Genomic DNA, 20,705 nt, shown 5'->3' on the forward strand with positions numbered 1-20,705 from the left:
CTCCCTGCCCGCGCCCCCCACCCCCCGCAAAAGACACATTCACAGCCCACAGAACGTTTCGAGGCAGGACATCGCCACCTAGTGGTCAACCAAGCGCATGGTCACAAAAGCATCCATCTCAAGGATGGATTGGGCAGTGGAAACTGTTTCAGGTGATTTAAGACAATTTGAAAACATAGAGCTCTACAGTCATGGAGTAGTTCATCTGCACCTTTTCTCTGTGTGAATCTTGTACACATTTCTTAAGCACCTACGATGTGCCAGCTACTCTACTATTTGTTGGGAATACAACAAAGACAAAGATGGCAGAGAGCTCCCCAGGACTAACAGCCTAGGGTGAAACAGATTAGTTCACGCATGAGGCGGGAGCTGTCAGTAGCATCAGTGCTGGACCAGGAAGCGTAAGACGAGGGGCCTATGTGAGCACCGGAGGCTCTAGATGACGTTAGGAGCGAGGCGGGGAGGGAACAACCACGCAAAGCCAGGGCGAGACTCGACCTGACGGAAGCACCATGGGTGCTCGGGGCCCAGCACTGCTGCAGAGGGAGCCTTTGAAGCCAGTTGTGGGGGTCTGGGCTGGAAAGGTGATTGGAGCCCACGATCAGGATTTCCGCTGTGCAGCCTGATTAGAAAAGGGATGGCTTGTGCTCTCCGTAACGGGTGGAAAGGTTCTAATGAAACTCAGCCTCGTGCTTTGGTACAGCAAACAGGTTCAAATCATGCTGAGTGTCTACCAGACAGCAATGGAAAAATCCTGGTGTCTGGGTCCTACCCTCAGAGATGGGCCCAAACGCTTTATGGTCTCCCAGTGATTCAGTGTGCAGCCCATGGTGAGAGAACGCGGCCAGCTCAGGGCGTATAAAGCAGGCTTTTCTCCACCTGACACCTGCTTACCTTGAAGACGCAATGCAGGCATCACCTCCTCCAGGAAGCCTTCCATGACCCTTTCACAGCGCTCAGGACCTATCTCTTTCATAGTACTTTGTAGGTCTAACTATCAAAATAAATAGCTGTAACTGGACCATGTGCCCCTTCCAGGACTGGACATATTTATCTTTGGCTTCCCAGAGCTCGGCATACTCCAAGCTCAGACTTCAGTAAGCAGAGCAAGGGGCGGAGGTGGTGAGTAAATGAGCAAAGGAGTGTGGCTAGACCCACGTGAAAAGCACGGCAGAGGTGGCTGTATATTTTTCAGGAGCTTCACCTGAAATGGCACTGGGTCCAGACCGCCTCCTTGTCAGCGTGAAGGGCTTCTCTTTTTCTTGCCAGAGAGACCCTTCCACACCCATCGTCTGTAACTGAACAGGTCCAGGCCTCTGTGAGAGCAGGAAGGTCCTCTTGTGGCTTAATTAGGAGCTTCCTTAATCTTATCTGGAACCATTGCTGTAATCAGCTCGGGGAAGAAAATAATGCTCCCAAAGACACATTTAATGAATGGCTTTTCCTTTCCTCTCGGGGGGCTGAGCTCAGAATTCATGCTGTGTTTGCCAGTATTGCTGGAGTGGATGGTGGGCAGAGGCGTGGGTGTCAGGGCGAGAAGGCCAGTAGAGGAAGTCCAGTTCCTAAGGCAGAGCCGTGGGTGTCAGGGCGAGAAGGCCAGTAGGGGAAGTCCAGTTCCTAAGGCAGAGCCGTGGGTGTCAGGGCAAGAAGGCCAGTAGAGGAAGTCCAGTTCCTAAGGCACGGGTGCCTCTCACTGATGCAAAGTCACCAGCTGACTCAATAAAGAGTTACCGAGTTTCCATCATCCATCAGCCACGGTGTAGGTACCGAGAATATTGAGAAGGCTAAAGCTCGGCGTGCAGGCAAAGGAGGGCACCAAAGCAACATATGGCGAGTGGTGCCATGAGAGTAGTCTGTGCAAGGTCAAGTAGACTGCAAGGAGAGGGAGGCTAGGCTTACACGTGGAACACGGTAGAAGTTTTGAGAGAATCATCAGGAACAAGGGGGACTGCACTGGCTTCTGAAACAGTTACCTGGTGGAGAACAGACAAGTCCAGAGTGGTGAAGAGAGGGAGAAAGGAGATTGGAAGAGGGAGTAGGCATTCCAAGGAGAACGTGCAGCCCCGATCAAGGCCCTGGTGCTTGGAAAGAATTGTGTGTTCAGGTTGGTGTGGCTGGAGCCATGGGCAGCACTGGGTCAGAGGGAAGGTAGCCAGAGGGAAGGCCGGGAACGTTGTCAGGGGCAGAAAGGTGTCCGGTGCTGATGCAGGAACTTGGCGTCCATTAGTGAGGGTAACATGTTGGAGAATTTAAAGATAAGCCACTAATAGACCATCTAACAGCCTTACTCTCCAGCCTAGAGGTTTTCCAGTGGCCAATCACATCCCCTACTCTCCCCAACCCAATCCTTCCTTTTCTGCCTCTTAACACTTTGGGCCATGGATTATGGGACTGAACCAAGAGTGGACGTTCCCTGTTTGGTCCCTGTCTCCCAACAGAGCCAGTGATGGAAACAGTGCTTACATCAGAAGACAGTTAGGGCCATTCTCTTGTTTTGGAGTTTTGTAGCTTGTGTTGTCACCAAAGACTGATCTTTCCTCTTGGAAGAAGCAGCTTAGAGACACTACAGGTGAATGATGCCTTGTACCTGGAAGCTAGTCATTAATTACAAAGCTGCAATACCCAACAATTAAAGAGCCCTACAGAGTGTCAGATTCCTTCTTCTCTGTTTTTCTTACTCTCAGATGCTTCGCTCCACCCAGGATGCCTTATACTAGCATCAGGCTTTAGTCCAAGAAGAGGGAAGGGAACTTTCAACGTTTCAAGTGAGGCTTTGAACTTAGTCTCCTCATACATTGTTACACCCAATAAAGGGTTATTTGCTTTGCACACTCATTTCGCAGATGAAGAAACTGAGGCACATGGCAAAGAAGGAGCTCAGAGATGGGTTTGAAGCAGCAGTGGTTATGTGTCCTGCTGCATCTTCCAAGACAGACACATGCCCACCACTCTCTATTTTTTTCAGTGTTCTTAAGTTGACTTTTTAAGCATATTAAGGATAGGGATGGTATAAACCTATTTTTATTGAAATACAGTTGATTTACAATATATTAGTTTCAGGTATACAACATAGTATTTGATATTTTTACAGATTATACTAAATTTAAAGTTATAAAATATTGGCTATACTCCTCATGGTTAACCCACCTTCCTATCTCCTCTGGTGAATGAGGCTCTCTGCAGGCAGAGACACTCTTTTTGTCAAAACACCTTTACTGAACTTCACTTTATTTATTTATTTGCCGCGCCTCGCGGCGTGCAGGATCTTAGTTCCCCGACCAGGGATCGAACCGGGGCCCCCTGCATTGGGAGTGCGGAGTCTTAACCACTGGACCGCCCAGGAAGTCCCAAGAGACGCTCTCTAATTCATCTTTGTGCCCCCATGTATTCTAAACATGTGCCTGGGATATGGGAGATGCACATTAAATTCTTGGTGGGTAAGTGATGAAGCGTAGAATTCAGTGTTAGGCTTGGACCACTGATTCTCTGGCTGTCCTCAGAGATGTGATCTCTCTTCTCACCTCTCCACAATGAAAGTTACCCCCAGGCAGACGGCTCTCGTAGTTCTAAACTGAAGCTAGCCAAAAGTTCCCCCAAGGGCTCCGGACCTCTGTAGACTGGGTCCTTCAAGCTTTTGTTAAGACAACGTGGGATCCTCCTTAAGAAATTTGGAGTGATGGGGGGAAGATGGTGGCGGGTCTATTGAGCACGGCCATGTGGAAATCACCTAGCAAGTTAGATGCTCTGAGGTTATAAAGACTTTATTGTTTCTCAGGAGATGTTTTACGACGCCTACTCTGTAAAGGCAGCGTAGTGCCATGGCTTTGTGGTGAGATGGTCTTCCAGTTGAATCTCAGCTTTGTGTGACCTTGGGTGTGCTATTTAATCCTCTCTCATTTTATTTTTGTATAAAATGATGGCTACAATAACTCTACCAAAGGTTCGTTGTGGGGATTAAATAGGAAAGGGCATATAAAAACACCTAGTGTTCTACCTGCCAACTAGTAGATATTAATAAGTGGAAGCTATCATGATTGTCGAGTACTGAGTTCAGAACGTAATAGGATGCAGAGGACAGTCCAGAGAAAGGAGAGGGATTCGTTAAAAGCAGAGAAGCCAGTAAAGACTTCAGGAGGAAGACGGCAGTAGCTTCGTGGAGCAGAGGTCCTTTACTGCCACCCTTTTGCCTCCCCAGATGTTGAATAATCCAGAGAAGATAGCTGAGCAGATAAGTAAGGATCTTGCCCAGCTGGCCTCCCACCTGATGGCTCTGTGGACCCAGTTCCTGGACACGGTGACATTACACTCCCAAGTGACCGCTTATCTCACCCAGGAGCATCACACCTTGCGGGTAAGGGGTTAAATGGTATAAATTCTGTAATCACGCACCAGTGATCTCTCAAGCAAGCTTTACAGCAGTTGGCTCATTGGGCAGAGAATAAAAGTCGGGATTGACTTCTGTAGACCCAAGTGCTAGCCCTGCTCCACCATGAACTTGCAGTGAAACTTTATGAACTTCCTTCGGCTTTCAAATCTTTGCTCTGCTATTCAAAAAATACCTGCCTTGGCTACCAAGTGATAGCAAGCCAATCTCAGGGATATGACGAAGTGCTTTGATTGTGTTTCAAAGAAGTGTCTTCACATCTACTCCATTGTTTCTAGCTCATTTTTTGCCACCAGCTTGAGTGCACAGTGGTGGGTACTAATGCATAATAAAAGATGTTGGTCTTCTCATTTCCAGCAAGAGGACCAAATAGCTAAGTCTACAAAGTGCTTAGCGGACACACTTGCATGACTGGCTTTGCACATTCTATTTCATCTGCATTTATTTATGGCCTCTGTTTTCAAGGGTCTCATATTCTAGTAGAAGAAATAAGACCTAAATGTAAAAACGACAGAACGCAAGCCAAGAGCAGATTCATAAACATGCATTCAACTGTGTCCATAAATCAGGTTTGTGCTAAGAACCAGAAATAGAGAGGGCAGCTGGGGGTGGGTAGAAATACTAGTGTTTCAGAACCTCTGGGTTGTGGGCTAAGCTCTCCCTGATACTAATATATGTTACTTCCCTCGTTGAGCCTTAATTTCTTTTTAAAAAGTCAAGGCTAGGGACTTCCCTGGTGGTCCAGTGGTTAAGATTCTGCGCTTCCACTGTAGGCGGCACGGGTTCGATCCCTGGTCGGGAACTAAGATCCCTCATGCTGCATGGTGCGGCCGAAAATAAATAAATAAATAGTTTAAAAAAAAAAAAAAAAGTGAAGGCCAAACCCACCCAATGAGTTACATTGTTTATACTATTTTATTCCTCAGGTTCGAAGGTTTTCCGAGGCCTTCTTTTATATGGAGCACCAAAAACTTGCAGTGCTGACCTTTCAGGAAAATCTGTAAGTAACCAGTTGCATGCCCACATCGTGAACCCTAAGCGCCAAGGACATTCTTGTTCAAAGTTATTTCTTCCCTTCATCTCCAATCCTGAAGGAGAGAAGTCTGCCCACCTCTGCACATTCAGGTGCATTTTCTCTGAAGGCAAAAGAGTCAGACAAATTGCAGAGGCAGGAGCTGGCAGGTGGCAGAGAAGATCAATAGCCGAAGTTTTTTGTTGTTGTTGAGTATCCTTATGGTTCTGTAGCCAGAATCAAGGCTTCCTAGGTCCCTGAAGACATCTGTGCTGAGTCCTCTTTGCAAAATGAATTAGAAGCAGGTGGTGTGGGCACAAGCTATGTCAGAAAAAAAAAAAAAATTCACCTGAGACTTTGCAGCAGCTATGAAATGCATTTAGCATAAGAATTAAGGCTGAACTACCTAATTAGGAGGACAGCTGAATATCTAAGTTTGACTTCCTCTGGAAAAATTTTAAAAACATTCAGAAAAGTCGAAGGGTTGACAAAAGGTGAGGTCATTGTCTCTCATTGTAGATTTCTCTTGTGGGCACCATCAGTGAGTGCTTCCTCCAAGATGTCTGGCCTTGGCTACACAAGTCCAAGCATTTCTTTTGGTTTCTGAATAGTACGTTTGCCTCCAAAATAAATGTGGATGGAATAATGTTTGAGATGCTACAGTAAATCCAGCAGGAGAAACACTTGAAATCCATCCATCACTTAGGACAGACCCGAAGATCTTTTCACCCTCATCTTTATAACCTTATTTTCTCCCCACACTTAATTCTATTTGCAAAGTTACAGCAATGTTTAAGTTTGCCTCATGGATTCTGAAATTGAGAGGGGCACCAAGGAAAACATATCTCATGTTAAAATGGCTTTTCTAGAAATATCTAGAGTCACTCACTCATGCATTCATTCATTCAGTCCAGCCCCCTGCTAGAACCAACTGTATTTTTAAAAATGAAAATTGGGAGAGTTAATTTGGCAACTACAAGCATCACTTTGAGGACCATGGAGCAAAGCACTGCAATTCAAGACTACTGCAGGAAATCTAATTCCAAATCACCACAACAATAGGTAGACCTCAGACTGCCAGGCCCTGGCTGCATTCCCAAGGAGTGTGAACACACAAAGAGGTGACAGACGCATAGGCAACTAGTGTCCTGGAAGAGTTTTGTTGGAATGACAACCACTTGTACAAAGTACGGATGATGTGGTATTCGGGAGACCTGGGTTCAAAATCCTCCTCCTCTACTCGCAGCAGATCCTTGAGAGAGTTAATTTTCTGTTTGTTTGTTTTTTCCCTGAAGCTCACCTAGTCTTCGTTTCCTTAAAATGGGTGGGATAATGGTTGTGAGGATCACATGAGAGCATCACGCGCAGGACCCGACCTGGGGCAGCTGCAGACTCTGCTCGGAAAGAGTTAGGTGATGCCTGATGACTTACACAAATGTTTGCTGTTCACATAGACACTGGGGATGCAGCAGGGAACAGAATAAAGATGTTCTCCCCATGGGTCACTCATTCTAGTGGAGAGACAGGCAAGAAGTACATGATATCACTTCAGAGAGTGATCAGTAAAGAAAAACACATCAAGGTGAGGACATAGAAAATTATGAGAAGAGGTGTGGCCAGTGTCCTCATAAATGTTTCACAACTAGCTCTCGGGAAAGCAAAAACAAACAAACAAACTCCAGTCTGTAGTGTTTGCCAATTTCCATGTGTCGATGCTCCCACCATGGTCAGTTTCAAGCTAGGGATATGTTATCACTGAATGTGGATTCAGGAAGAGATGTATACAGCTGGCTCTTGCAAGCCAGTATGAACTGGCTCCAACACAACACTGGGTGTGGGAGAAGGAATGTTTTAGCCAAAGAGATAAAAGGAAGTCTTTCTGAGGATGTGGCATTTGGGCAGAGACTGGGGTTTTAGCAAGCCATACCCTGATATGGGAGAAGACTCTTCAGTCAGAGGGAATAGTTGGTGCGAAGGTCCTTGTATGGGAACACAAAGTGTTTGGAAGCATCAAGAAGCAAGTGTAGCTAGATTGGAGTGAGCAAGTAGGAGACAGGGAGGTAGGACCAGGGAGGACCAGGATGAAGAATTCAGACTTTGTGCTATGGTAGTTACAACGAACGCCTTAAAAACCTGGCAAGTGACTATGGTGGTGAGACCTTGGATTTCAAATCTCATATACCTGTTTTGAAATCTTGATCCTGTAACTTATACTACTTGTGACATCAAACTAGTTACTGCTTAGCTTGTGCTTAGATGTAAAAGGGAGATTCCTTTATTCAACAAGTATCTATCTATAGTGTTGATTGTGTGCCAGATACTATTTGGGATATCGGATACCCAGCAGTGAACAAAACAGACGTACTCCCTATGTCATGGAGCTCATATTTTAGTAATGGAAAGCATATGCATAAATAAATATACACAAGTGAATACATACATAAATATACATATATGATATATACATAAATAAATATGATATGGCAAACGTAATAAGTGCTATGGAGAAATATATCAGCGTGACAGGCACAAAGCATGCTATTTCGTAGAGCTGTCGGAGACAGGCTTCCTAAGGAGACACCTGAATGGAGCTCTAAGGCAGGGGGAGGGATTGAGCCCTGCAGATACCTAGGAGATTATAACATTTGCCCCATAGTGCAACTTCAGAGATTAGAGAAATGTGTTACCATTCAGTTAATAGTAGATATTAACCTACAGTAGAAAGCATACACTAGAATAGCAATGATGCTATTTAGAAAGAGGTAAACGTTTAATTAGGTCATTAAAATAAGAACTATAGAATCAAGAGGGAAATTTTATTTCAGACTGAGAAAATTACTGGAGGACAGGTCCTAAGGGCTGTGAACGGAACTAAACCGTAGATGGAGAGAGTGAAGAGATGCTTTGCAGTGCTGGCGACTGTGCATGGACACGGGTGTGCTCATCTGGTGGTCAGACTGGAGGGGACGGTGCAGCCGCAGGGAGCTCATGCTGTTTGCATAGGGGACAGGACCATCCCCCCACATCAGGATGGACAAGAGAAACTTCGCTGTCAAGACCCTTCTTGTTCCAGCACACACTAGAGCGTGTTTCTCAAATGATAGGTCACAGTCACTTAGTGAACGGTGAGATCATCTTAGTGGATTTACAACGGCCTTTTTTAAATGACATAGGATAGGATAGGATAGGGTAAAGTAAGATAGGTAGTAGTAGTAAGAAGTGTTTCTGAAACTTTCGTTTCAGCGTGTGTGTTTCTGGGAGTGTGCGTGATTGTACTCCGTGGCCGTGTAAAATAAAGGCCATTTCTTGCCATGGCTTGCACTGATTAAAAAGTGTTTGAAAATGATTTAGAACTGGTTAGTAGCAAGGGTGTGTTTTATTGTTCCTCTTTCTGTTTTTACCAATGCCAGCCAGTGCCTTTCACACAGTAGGGAAGTGTTCAAAGAAAGTTTATTGAATGAATGAATGTGAAAATGTTGATGAGTATGAAGACCTATACTGATGACTTAATTTCTGTAAAATGATCATTGAGATGCCACTCTTTTATGATTTCTGTAGTCATAATTGTAACACCGTCTCCTTTTCAAAAATCATTTATTCTACAAGTTGCTATATGTATAGAGTTGAGCACAACAGTCACTTCACCTGCCTTCCTGCTGCTAATAAGTCTATTGAGAAGCTTCTGGTAAGAAGCTGTGCTAAATACTTTACACGCAGTGGCTCATTTAATGTTCACACTAAGCCCCTGAGCAAGGAACTGTTATTATCCCCACTTTACAGAAGAAACTGGAGAAACCTGGGCTCAGAGAGGTTAAGTAACTTAGACCACACAGCAAGCAAGTGATGCAACCATGGATCTGTCAAAGTCCAGATCCCACACTCCTAGCCCCCCTGCTATGGCTACTCTATATAGCGTTGGACCATTATCCTAAAGAATACACCAGAAAAATAGAATGTAGATTTTTTGACGTGTAAAGAGAAGTATCTGTATGCTGTTGGGCTGTACTCTGGGAGTCAGGATAAACCTGACCTTGAAATAAAAATGAAATGAACAAGGCCCTATATGCTCTACACAGCAGGTCTCTAGAACTTCTTCATCTTACTTCATTGAAACTTTATGCCCCGTGATGAGCAATTCTCCATTTTCCCCTCTCCCAACCCCTGGCAACCACCCCTCCCCTCTTTGATTCTATGAATCTGACTAGTTAAAATACCTCACGTATAGCGTAATCATGCAGTGTTTGTCCCTCTGTGGCTGGCTTATTTCATTTAGCGTAATGTCCTCAAAGTCCATCCCTGTTGTCACATATTGCAGAATCTCCTTTTTTAAGGCTGAATAATATTCCATTGTCCCACATTTTCTCTATCCATTCATCTGCCCATGGGCAATGAGCTTGTTTTCATATCTTGGCTGTTACGAATAGTGCTATTACGTGCATAAGAGTGCTAATATCTCTTAAATATACTGATTTCAATTATTTGGGATAAATACTCAGAAGTGGGATTGCCAGCTCATATGGTATCTCTATTTTGAAGTTTTTGAGGAACTTCCATACTGTTTTCTACAGCAGCTGCACCATTTTGCCTTCCCCTCAACAGGGCGCAAGGGTTTCAACTTCTCCACATACTCACCAACACTTGTTTGTTCCAATAATAGCCATTCTAACAGGTGTGAGGTGGTAGCTCGTAGCGTACATGCCCTGGAATTTTTAGTTATTTGTTAACACGTGAGAAGCATTGTTTGAGGCATGTGGTCACATTCACAATGTCTGTATACTACATTCCAGCAGGAGAGAACTCCCTGCCTAAAATAACTTAGTTCTGACTCTCCAGCACCTATCCTGTTGTATTATAATTACCTGATTAACCACCTAATTTATTCATGACTCTATAAGTTCTTTAGGTCCACAATCAAGTTTCAATCCTCTAGGTTTACTCCCTACCCTGTGCACACCATCCTATGCACATTGGTGTTCAATCAATATACTGTGTTAATAAGCTGAAAACTGGACCAAAAATTGATGATAGCTGAGAAGTGCGGAACTGATGGCAACAAAATTCCATTTAAATATTCAGACAGAGGTCCAAAGAATGATGAATTTGCAACGGCCTTCATGGCTTTGAGGGAGAGAATAAATTGCTTCTCTTTTTCTTTCATAGGTTAAAATCCAATTGAGAAATAAGAGGCAAATGAAATATACACATTTAATATTTATGTTAAATATACATATATAAAATAGCATATATGTGCATATATGTCCATCTTCATCATATTTCTTACTGAGGATGCTGGATTACAGAAGTTGCCCTGGCCTGTGCAACGTTCCACAGCTACAGAACTGTTCTCTGCGGGCAGATAATCTAAACGGCTGGAGAGTGAGCTGGGGACTTCCAGAGTCAGGCTGCTCTAAAAACATCTGCAGTTGGACAAAGAGACAGAAAGACAGACAGACAGAAAGTAGCTGTGTGTGCTCAATTCTTCTCCCAAATTCACCAACCCGATAAGAGCATCGTCTTTGCTTGGGCAAGAGTGATTGAGCTGGCATGGAGAAAAAATGATGGATTGTTAATAATTTTCCCTTCATGGGGGAAAAATAAACTCTTGCCATCTTGCAGGGACTTGAGGAGAAGGGAGTAAACGTTTTCCACCAGCCCAGCCTTCGAATTAGGAATACTGTTTATTTCAAATTCTGGAATCACATCCCTACTCGTGGAGTGATATCTGGGTCATGGAGGAGGAATAAGGGGCATTTTAAAATCCTATATGCAGGAAACAAAAAATATGGCTCCTGAACTAGGGGGATTTATACCCTAATCAAGGATCCTGTTGTCCACACAGCAAGCAATAAAAAAGCAATTGTAGATGGTTCTGAATTCAAATGCCACAAAATATGATTCAGACCCTAAGCGCTATAGGTAATTAGCGAAATAGGAGTAAAGTATATATATATTTAAGTGTTTCCTCCAAAACACTAATTTACGATTCCTAGCCATTTAGAAACTCAGCATACAATTCACTAGAATGGTATTTATTACATTCTACTAATTGGTATGTGATAAATGCCCTGGTGTTTTGCCTAATCACACAATCCATGTCCTGATCAGCACCCAGAACAGTTCTGATTCAAAGCAGACTAGGGCTTTGGGGGGTAGGTAGTTGGGAAGAAAGGGAGGGTAGACAGACCAATGGCAATTGTTAGAGTCTACTGAACATTTTCTGAATGCTGTCTTGGGATAAGAGGGATGGAGCAGTAAATTTAAAACCTTTAAATCTTCCTTGGATGCTCATCGGGTCCATGTTCCCCAGGATCCAGACCCACAGCCAGCTGTCTCTGGATGTCCGGAATTCAGAGTACCTCGCCACCATGCCCCCGCTGCCCGCGGAGTGTCTGCACATTGACGGTGACTGGAGCACTCTGCCCGTTATCTTCGAGGACAGATATGTGGACTGCCCGGCCACAGGTGTGTCTTCTCCTTTTTTGCTTTGGAAACCTCAAGAGTAGGGCTTACCACTGGGTTCCCATCAGTTGCTCTGTTTACATCCCAGCAGCCATGGGAACAAATCAATGAAGTATTTGTCAGTTCCTAGAGGAGAAGCAAGAACTAAGGTTAAGCTTGTGATTGGAAATGACTTTGTTGCCGTGAGTGGACAAAGCAATGGAAGCAAAGGACACTTATAGTAAAGACTCCCTTTTGGACTCCTGGGGTGGAATTGTATTTAGTGCTTCAATGTTTTCACCTGTAAAGTGGGAGCCAAATTCTCCCCCTCACCAGAGTCCCCTGAGAGTCAGACGGAGATCTTTTCTTATCTCAAATGTACAATTCAAATATAAATTCATTTCTGGCTGAACCTAAATGGCATTCAGTTGACATTCCTACGCAGTGCTTGCTTTATGGAACAAGCCAGGTAAAGTATTTGAGAAAGTGGGCACATAAATATATGGATTAATGGATGGACAGCTCCCTTCAGGGAGAAGAGGTAACATGTTTGTGTGTGTGTGTGTGTGTGTGTGTGTGCAGATTGCAATCTGTTTTGCTGGGGCTGCACAGAGTTTGTTAATGAACTGATCCATCAACTGGAAAGAGCCTAGTGCAAACTGTAGAGCGAATGTCCGTTCCCTGTCCCTTGCACAGCCCTGCTCATGGAAACACAACAAGCTCTTATAAATGACAGAGCTGAAAGAGACCCATGATCCCTTAAAGGACCAAACTATGCCAGCCCCTATGGTGGAGGCTTTATGAGCTTTATCTCTTTAATCCTATAAACAACCTCAGAAGCCCTATTTAACAGAGAAAAACTGAGGCACAAAGAGGGTAAATATTAATCAAAGATGACACAGCTTGTAAAAGCCAGCAGTCAAAGCCAATTCACTGCAATGCCAAAGCCCGTGTCTGCTTGTCATCTCTTGGCAAAAATATTTTTTAAACCATTCTATTGGGGTGCCCATAATTAAAGGAGGGGCCACTTAAATTTCAGAGTTTCTGCAATCTGAGATTTGTAGGATGTTTTAAAAAGTCTAGGTGACTTCCAAGGACTGCAACGTTGCAAACAAAGGATGCTGTCCGGTTTTCTGTTGTACCCTGACATCTAGTGTCTACGCTGTGTATGACGGCTTGACTGCGTGTGAGCTCCAGGGATGGCAGCCAACCAGCTGCGCAAAACAATCTCAATGCTCCCTAATGGCCTCTATAGGAAAAGAATCTAAACAAAAAAATAAAACAGTGGGTATATGTACATGTATAACGGAGTCACTTGGCTGTACACCTGAAACTAACACAATGTTGTAAATGAACTAGACTCCAATAAAAGTAAAAAATGAACAAATAAATAAATAAATAAGATTTGGCACCCATCTCAAAAAAAAATACATACATATATTGAAAGAAAAAAAAAGGCTCAGCACATTGGATTGAGACTGTGTGTGTGTGTACATATGTACATATGTTGATCTTCATTGTAGTGATATGATTGAACTACAGAAAATTTGAACAGTTAGAGAAGATATTTAAAATAATCACCCACTATCAGACCCCCTAATACTATCATTATGAGACTTCAGATCAGCTTCCAGTCTCTCTTTTACATACATATTAATAGGTACTCTCGTGGGTATAAATCTCAGTCCTCCAGCTCACATGTGCTATACTATCACATATCTTTATTTTTTATGAATCAACCTCATTTCAGCTGAGCCCCATCCCTCCTGCAGCTTTAGCTGGAAAGTCAATCTCAGCCTTTCTGGGGCTCCCTGACAACCCTCTTTACTGCCCATCACATCACTGCCCTAGAGTTTCACAGCGGCAAGGCGTTGTTAGGGGAGGTCTTTCTAGGGCCATCTGCCCACGCCGGTCCCTGGAAGCCATGCATTGTCCACATCTACAGAGTATTTTAGGACCGGCATTGCTTTGCAACTTCTTTTTTTTTTTTTTTTAATGAATTTATTTTATTTATTTTTGGCTGTGTTGGGTCTTTGTTGCTGCACGCAGGCTTTGTCTAGTTGTGGCGAGCAGGGGCTACTCTTCGTTGCGGTGCGCTGGCTTCTCATTGCGGTGGCTTCTCTTGTAGAGCACGGGCTCTAGGCGTGCAGGCTTCAGTAGTTGTGGCTCGCGGGCTTCAGTAGTTGTGGCTCACGGGCTCTAGAGCACAGGCTCAGTAGTTGTGGCGCACGGGCTTAGTTGCTCCGCGGCATGTGGGATCTTCTCAGACCAGGGCTCGAACCCGTGTCCCCTGCGTTGGCAGGCGGATTCTTAACCACTGCGCCACCAGAGAAGTCCGCTTTGCAACTTCTGTTATGTGCTTGGGACATGGGACTCGGTTGAGGCTAGGACCCCAGCATTTATGGTCACATCTCCCTGGAAGAACCCCAAGGCAGTTGCTCTCAGAGGCCTGGATACTTCCCCAAGGCTTCCCTCACACACCTCTCACCTGATCCATCCGCATCCCCAAAACTACTTTTACAGAGTCACCTATATCCATGCTCAAACCCGAAAGGTATTCTTTTTTTTTGAAAATTTTATTGAAATATAGTTGATTTACAATGTTGTGTTAGTTTCAGGTATACAGCAAAGTGATTCAGTTATATATACACATATCTATGTAAATATATATAGTCTTTTTTTACATTTTCTTCCATTATAGGTTGTTACAAGATATTGAGTATAGTTCCCAGTGCTATACAGTAGGTTCTTGTTGATTATCTATTTTATATATAGTAGTGTGTATATTTTAATCCCAAACTCCTAATTTACCTCTCTCCTCCTCCCCTTTGGTAACCATAAGTTTGTTTTCTACATCTGTGAGTCTATTTCCCAAAGCTATTTTTGAGTTCTTGCTCTTTTACACTTTACTTTAGTGATTCTTTAATCCTGGAGCAAAAGTATTAGCGAATAAATAACTATTTTCTTATTCCTCAAGGGCTTGATGGCCTTAATTTTTATAATTTGCAATGAAGTTTTTGGGTTTGTATTCCATTCTTTTAGTGTAGTGGAAAAAAGGAAATAAAAGAATTTCGTTTTCATATTAAAATTGTAATGTTTGTTCATGGTCTGCTATAGTACTGTGGCTGGAATACTTAACCTGTACCAGGAACTTGCAAATTCTGTCCATATGATCTGTAATCCCTTCTCTCACCCACCCCCTCGCTCTCCTGTCCCAAGGCAATTTGGCTGTTTTCCTAAGGTCTTAACAGTTGGACAGATTGCCTGGATTTGAATTTTTTTTTGCCAACATCTAGTAACTGTATGCAACTGGGCAACAGGGGTTGTGGTTTCTACTCCGTAGGCTACTGGGAGCAGTGGATAGTTTCGTCCACTGGCACAAAGGAAGTTATGAATGCATGTCAACTAATACCGTTAGTCTCTGAGTCTAAATCCATCCTTTGTGAATCAGATCCTTTGCTACTCTCATTTTTCCTGTAGTTGTAGTAGTGAAATTAAAATAGCTGTTTTGACAGTCTACTTCCTCACTGGGCTTCCTATGTCCTGTCTTAACTGTCTATGATAAATCTCTCCTTTTTGTTTCAAGAACCCACCAATCCACCTGTTACTTGTAAAATAAGGACCAGGCTCCTTACTCCTACGAGGCCCTCAAGTTCATCCATATTGTGGGCTCTCTCTTCCTGTCTAACCTCATGCCCTTCCCCCACTTCCTCTGTTCACTCTTGCTGCATCCGCGTGGGATCCAACCAACACCTGACCAGACTATGCCGCCCAGACTCCTGGGGCTTTGCTCACACTATCCTCCCTACTTAGGTTGACCCACTGTCTCCTTTTATGAAGAAGCTCAATTCATATTTTCCAGCATACAACCCACATGTTTTGGTAGGAGAGCCAGCTGTCCTGTACCATGTTTGTTTCCCAATATTTTGAAAATCCCATAAAGACAAAGACTGGTTCACTATTATAACTGATCCCCACTTTCCCTCTCTCTAAACCTTGGCCCAGTATAGGGCTTTGCACATAGGATATGTCAATCTACCATTTGTAGGACTAAATAATATTGAAATTGTGTTTTTTCACACCAGTACAAACGGTCAATGAGAGTAACAGTCTTTGTCCTGCTGCATTTCTGATCTATTCTCAATTCATTTTATGAACACAATTCACTGGCTGCGAAGTAGCCAGGATGCTAGCCTTGGAGATATAGATACTTATAAAACACAAACTCTTCTCTCCAGTGGGAACAAGCCATGTCCACATGGATCATGGTATGGTGGTAGATGTGTTACACTACATGTGTGTAGAGGAGACACTAGGAATTTGCAACAGAGAATGTCTAACTTGCTGTAGGGTGTGAGACAGTTGCCCAGAGGAAGGGAAATTTGCTCAGTGTCTCAAGATGCAGAGAACATGTCCAGGTAAGGAAGAGATTCATTCTTCACAGTCTTTGTTCTAATCCTTGACCCAATCATAAATTTCACTCAGAGGATGAGACGGTGATATCTAAAAGCTCCATGCAGTTTTTAAGTAAGTGTCTCAATGGTTTACTCCATGATAATGTTAATAATGATTATATTCATTTAACTTTGTTAAAACTGCATGGAAGATTTAAACTGTTTAAAGAAAATAAAAGGCCAGTCCCCTTTTTTTTTTGTTTGGTGTATATGGAAATTGAATAATATATCATATAGCTTTCTCAAAAGAGCTGTGTTACAGGCACTTATCTTATCCCAATTATGCATATTGGGAGGGGGAGAGGGAGAGCGAGAAAGAAAATAAAGAAAAGAAGGAGGAGGAGGAGGAAGGGAGGAGGGGAATGAAATAGAAGAGAAAAGAGACTAGGGGAGAGAATGAGAGACATAATAGTTTACCCTCAAGAAAAGTAAGAAAAAGAAGGTCACACTTTGGCGCTCCTCCATCCTGCTATAAAGACGAAAGCGACCTGGGAGCCTCTTGTGGTCTGAGTGCCGTGTACGATAATTGCCCTGGTTATGGAGCTCAAGCTTGGCATTGTTTCCCATCAGAAAGCAGAAATCTGTCTTCCCCATGTGTCCATTTCATATCAGAAGTCTACTCTGAGTTATGGCTGTGAGGCCCACTGGTTACTATGAACCTGCCCACCTAAGAAGAAAATGTATTCAACTAGGAAAAAGGCTTATTTTTTTTTCTAACTGTCCGAGGTCTCACAGCTGGCAAGTGTCAGTGTCAGGATTGGAAACCAGGGCCTCCTAGCTCCAAAGCATTCTCTATACTCTGTAAATACTGTACACAAGATGGGTAAATGTTTTAATATTTGTAAGTGGTAATTATTCAAAATGTTTTTTTACTAAGTAAAAGGTAAATCAAGAATTATAATCTTTGGCAGCTTTTGCATTAGTGTGATGCGTTTCTGACACTGATAATCCGGTATTAGGTCAAACCTCACAGATTAAAGGCACAGTCTCTGATACGATTGTCCTTCCTTCACAACTCAGCCGCAAGCTCAGGGGTTCTCAGGCCTTCCAGACTTCTGACCAACTGGCTACCAATCTGGGGATTCCCATGACCCCCTCAGGTTTGATAATTTGCTGGAACAATTCAGAGAACTCAGGAAAGGGGTATACTTATGATTTCAGTTTTATTAGAAAGGATACAAATAAAGACCAGCCAAAGGAATAGACTCATAGGGCAAGGTCTGGAAGGGCCCCAAACATGAAACTTTTCTGCCCCCAGGACTGGTATTCCTGGTATATGAATATGCATTGCCCACTGGGGAAGCTTAGTCAATCCTCCATGTCTAGAGTTCATACTGCGTTTCATAATGTAGGCATGATTGATTAAATCATGGGCCACATGATGGAACTCAATCCCCAGCCCATCTCTCCTCCCCAGAGGTTGTACTGATGTCACCTGGTTCAAATCCTCAGTCAGCTAGTCACGTGGTTGGTCTTTCTGGCATGGCCAGCCCCCGTCCCGAGTCACCTCCTCAGCACAGACTATCAGCGGACTCACCATGAGTCACCTCGTTATCATTAGCTCAGGATCCGCCATGAATAACTGACATTCCTATCACTTGGGAAATTCCAAGAATTTAGAGGATATCTCCCAGGAAGCAGGAACAAAGTCCAGACAAACTCTTTATTATACAATCAGGCATTTGGGTAATTTGTGAATGTAGATTTTTTTTTTAATAACTTGATTTATTTTATTTATTTCTTTTTGGCTGAGTTGAGTCTTCATTGCTGCGTGCGGGCTTTCTCTAGTTGCGGTGAGCAGGGGCTACTCTTCATTGTGGTGCGCAGGATTCTCATTGCAGTGGCCTCTCTTGTTGCGGAGCAGGGGCTCTAGGTGTGCAGGCTTCAGTAGTTGCGGCATGCAGACTCAGTAGTTGTGGCACACGGGCTTAGTTGTTCCACGGCATGTGGGATCTTCCCGGACCGGGGATTGAACCTGTGTCCCCTGCATTGGCAGGCGGATTCTCAACCATTGCGCCACCAGGGAAGCCCCGTGAATGTAGATTCTTAAAGTATAACACATTTTTCTTTCTTTTTATCTTTTTGTAGGGCATAATTTGAGTGTGTACCCTAGTTTTGATGTTCCAGCAACAAGTCCCGCAGTACTGAATCTAAACGACAGAGAGGAGAACCATATTGTAAATAGAAAATCATCTTTGAGGGAAGACCTTGTCTTGCCCACCATGAAACCACCCCAAATGGACGCTAATGAAGAGGTTATTAGGTGTCCAGGGCCAAATGAGAATGTCACCACACCGAGTCATACGGACGTGTGCTCGGAATCTCAGGTGTATCTGACAATTGGTGAATTCCAGAACAAAACAGGTTTGCCTGAAGATGAACATCGGACTGGCCAAAGGTCTGATGTTGGAACGCACCCGCCGACAGATGAGGACCTGCCCAGGAGGAGTCCTGGTCCAGAGGATGACCAGGCCCCAGCACTGACCTACATTGACGTGAATTCTAGCAATAAGAACGCCTGCAGAGCTGAACCCACGGCGGTCACCAGTACCCAGCACGAGAGTGGGTGCTCTCGAGATAACTATGAATTAGACAGAACTGAGCTAAGCGAAGGGGTAGCAGGCGGAAGTCATCGCAATGCCATCTCTTCAGAGAAAACCACACCCCATGAGTTAAGTACTCTCGGAAAGGGAGCAGACCAGGGGAGCAAGATGGTGCTGCTGAGTCAGAAGCTCGTCCCCTCGGAGCCCTGTGATCCACTAAACTCTTCGTTGAGGGACCCCTTGGATGTCAAGGCTTCCCCAAAGGACCCTCACACAGAGGAGCAGGAGGAAGTGTCCGTACTCTCTGGGGTCATCAAGAGATCCTCTTCCATCATCTCTGATTCGGGCATCGAGAGTGAGCCAAGCTCCGTCGCCTGGTCCGAGGCTCGAAGTAGAGCCCTGGAGTTGCCGAGCGACCGGGATGTCTTGCACCAGCTGGTTCGAAGACATGCCCTGCACAGGAACTCCTTAGAGGGTGGACACACAGAGAGCAATACGAGTTTGCCAAGCGGGACCCAGGCCTCTCTCACCTCCATTAGCTCTTTGCCTTTTGAGGAGGAGGAGCGGGAACTGGCCCTCACCAAACTGACCAAGTCTGTCTCTGCGCCCCAGATCAGTAGCCCCGAGGAGTCTGCTGAAGATGCGGACTCCCTGCAGCAAGGCGGAGGTCTTTCTGAGACTTCAGCTGTGCCCATCAGGAGCACGGATCCCTCCGGACACCGCCTTCAACTTAGCAATGCTGGGGTTCACCATTCCCTTGTGGAGGTAGTTGCAGATGCTGACAGCCAGCAGGGCCCTGGTTACATAGATATCCCCAAAGGTAAAGAGAATCAGCTTGATCCTCAAGGACCCTGTTGTCTTGATGGCAGGACCGATAACCCTCCAGGGGTTGAAACCAAAGGTCTGACTTTAAAAATACCACGCATCCCAGCCCTTGAAACCCCTAGGTACAGAGCTTTTCCTACAGAACTCATGGAGACCCCAAAGCGCATGCCTGAGGACTCTAATGCGGGGAAAAGAGCTCTTTCCAACAGCAGCATCTTGGACGTTGAGCATTTCACCCACCATGAGGTGCCTGAAGTGAGTTGTACATCAGCTGCCCAAACCATCAACCGGGATTCAACAGATGAGCGAAGCAGCTCACCTGGCATCATTGACGATACAGCGCTTAGTAGAGGACCAAACACCTTCCCAGAGGATGGACGTGAAGCAGGCACTGTGTGCTCCACTGTGACTCACGCCATTCACTCCCAAGCTACAGAAAACCAAGAGCCAAGGGCAGGCCCCTCCATCATGCTGTCCCACGTGACCTCTGCAGAGACCTTCTCTCTGGACAGCCTGAAAGCTGTCGAGGTCGTCAACTTATCCGTGTCTTGCACTGCCACCTGTCTCCCTTTCTCGTCTGTGCCCAAGGAGACCCCTGCCAGGGCTGGATTCTCTTCCAAACAGACCCCATTTCCCATCACTCATCAACCTTTGGGTTCCTTTGGAGGTGTTCCTAACCATTCCAGCAAGTTGGAGGAGGAAGTCAGTGAAAGGATGTTCAGGTAGGTTTGCTGGTGGCTTACCTACACCAGCACCATCTTTTAGATTTTTCCACATATTTCTCAATTTCGGGCATACTATTTCAAAATTGAGATATCAGTTATTTTCTGGTTTAAATAAAGTATTATATTCTTATCATACAAGTCAGGAATGTAGACTAGTGTAAAGAAGTAAAAAATATCACCAATAAGCCCATCTCTCAAATATAGCCCTTGTGTTAAGTTCATCTATACTTCCTATGTGCATCTCTACGTATATACTATTAATTTGCAAAAGTAAGATAATTCTTTACAAACTCTAAGTTTTTTCCAACTTAATATATTGGAAAC

At 44.3% G+C, this 20,705-nt stretch overlaps 1 protein-coding gene across 1 annotated transcript in view; it reads left to right on the top strand.

The window, feature by feature from the left end:
* Positions 1 to 20,705, top strand: part of FAM135B (family with sequence similarity 135 member B) — a 172,915-nt gene that overhangs the window by 136,007 nt on the left and 16,203 nt on the right. Inside the window, exons 9-12 of the mRNA XM_059901473.1 lie at positions 4,196 to 4,351; positions 5,311 to 5,384; positions 11,704 to 11,858; positions 18,377 to 20,378. Of these exons, the coding sequence (XP_059757456.1) occupies positions 4,196 to 4,351; positions 5,311 to 5,384; positions 11,704 to 11,858; positions 18,377 to 20,378 (2,387 nt within the window). The remainder of the gene's footprint in view (positions 1 to 4,195; positions 4,352 to 5,310; positions 5,385 to 11,703; positions 11,859 to 18,376; positions 20,379 to 20,705) is intronic.

The sequence above is a fragment of the Balaenoptera ricei genome, chromosome 17, assembly GCF_028023285.1.
Source record: "Balaenoptera ricei isolate mBalRic1 chromosome 17, mBalRic1.hap2, whole genome shotgun sequence".
Classification (NCBI taxonomy): Eukaryota; Metazoa; Chordata; class Mammalia; order Artiodactyla; family Balaenopteridae; genus Balaenoptera; species Balaenoptera ricei.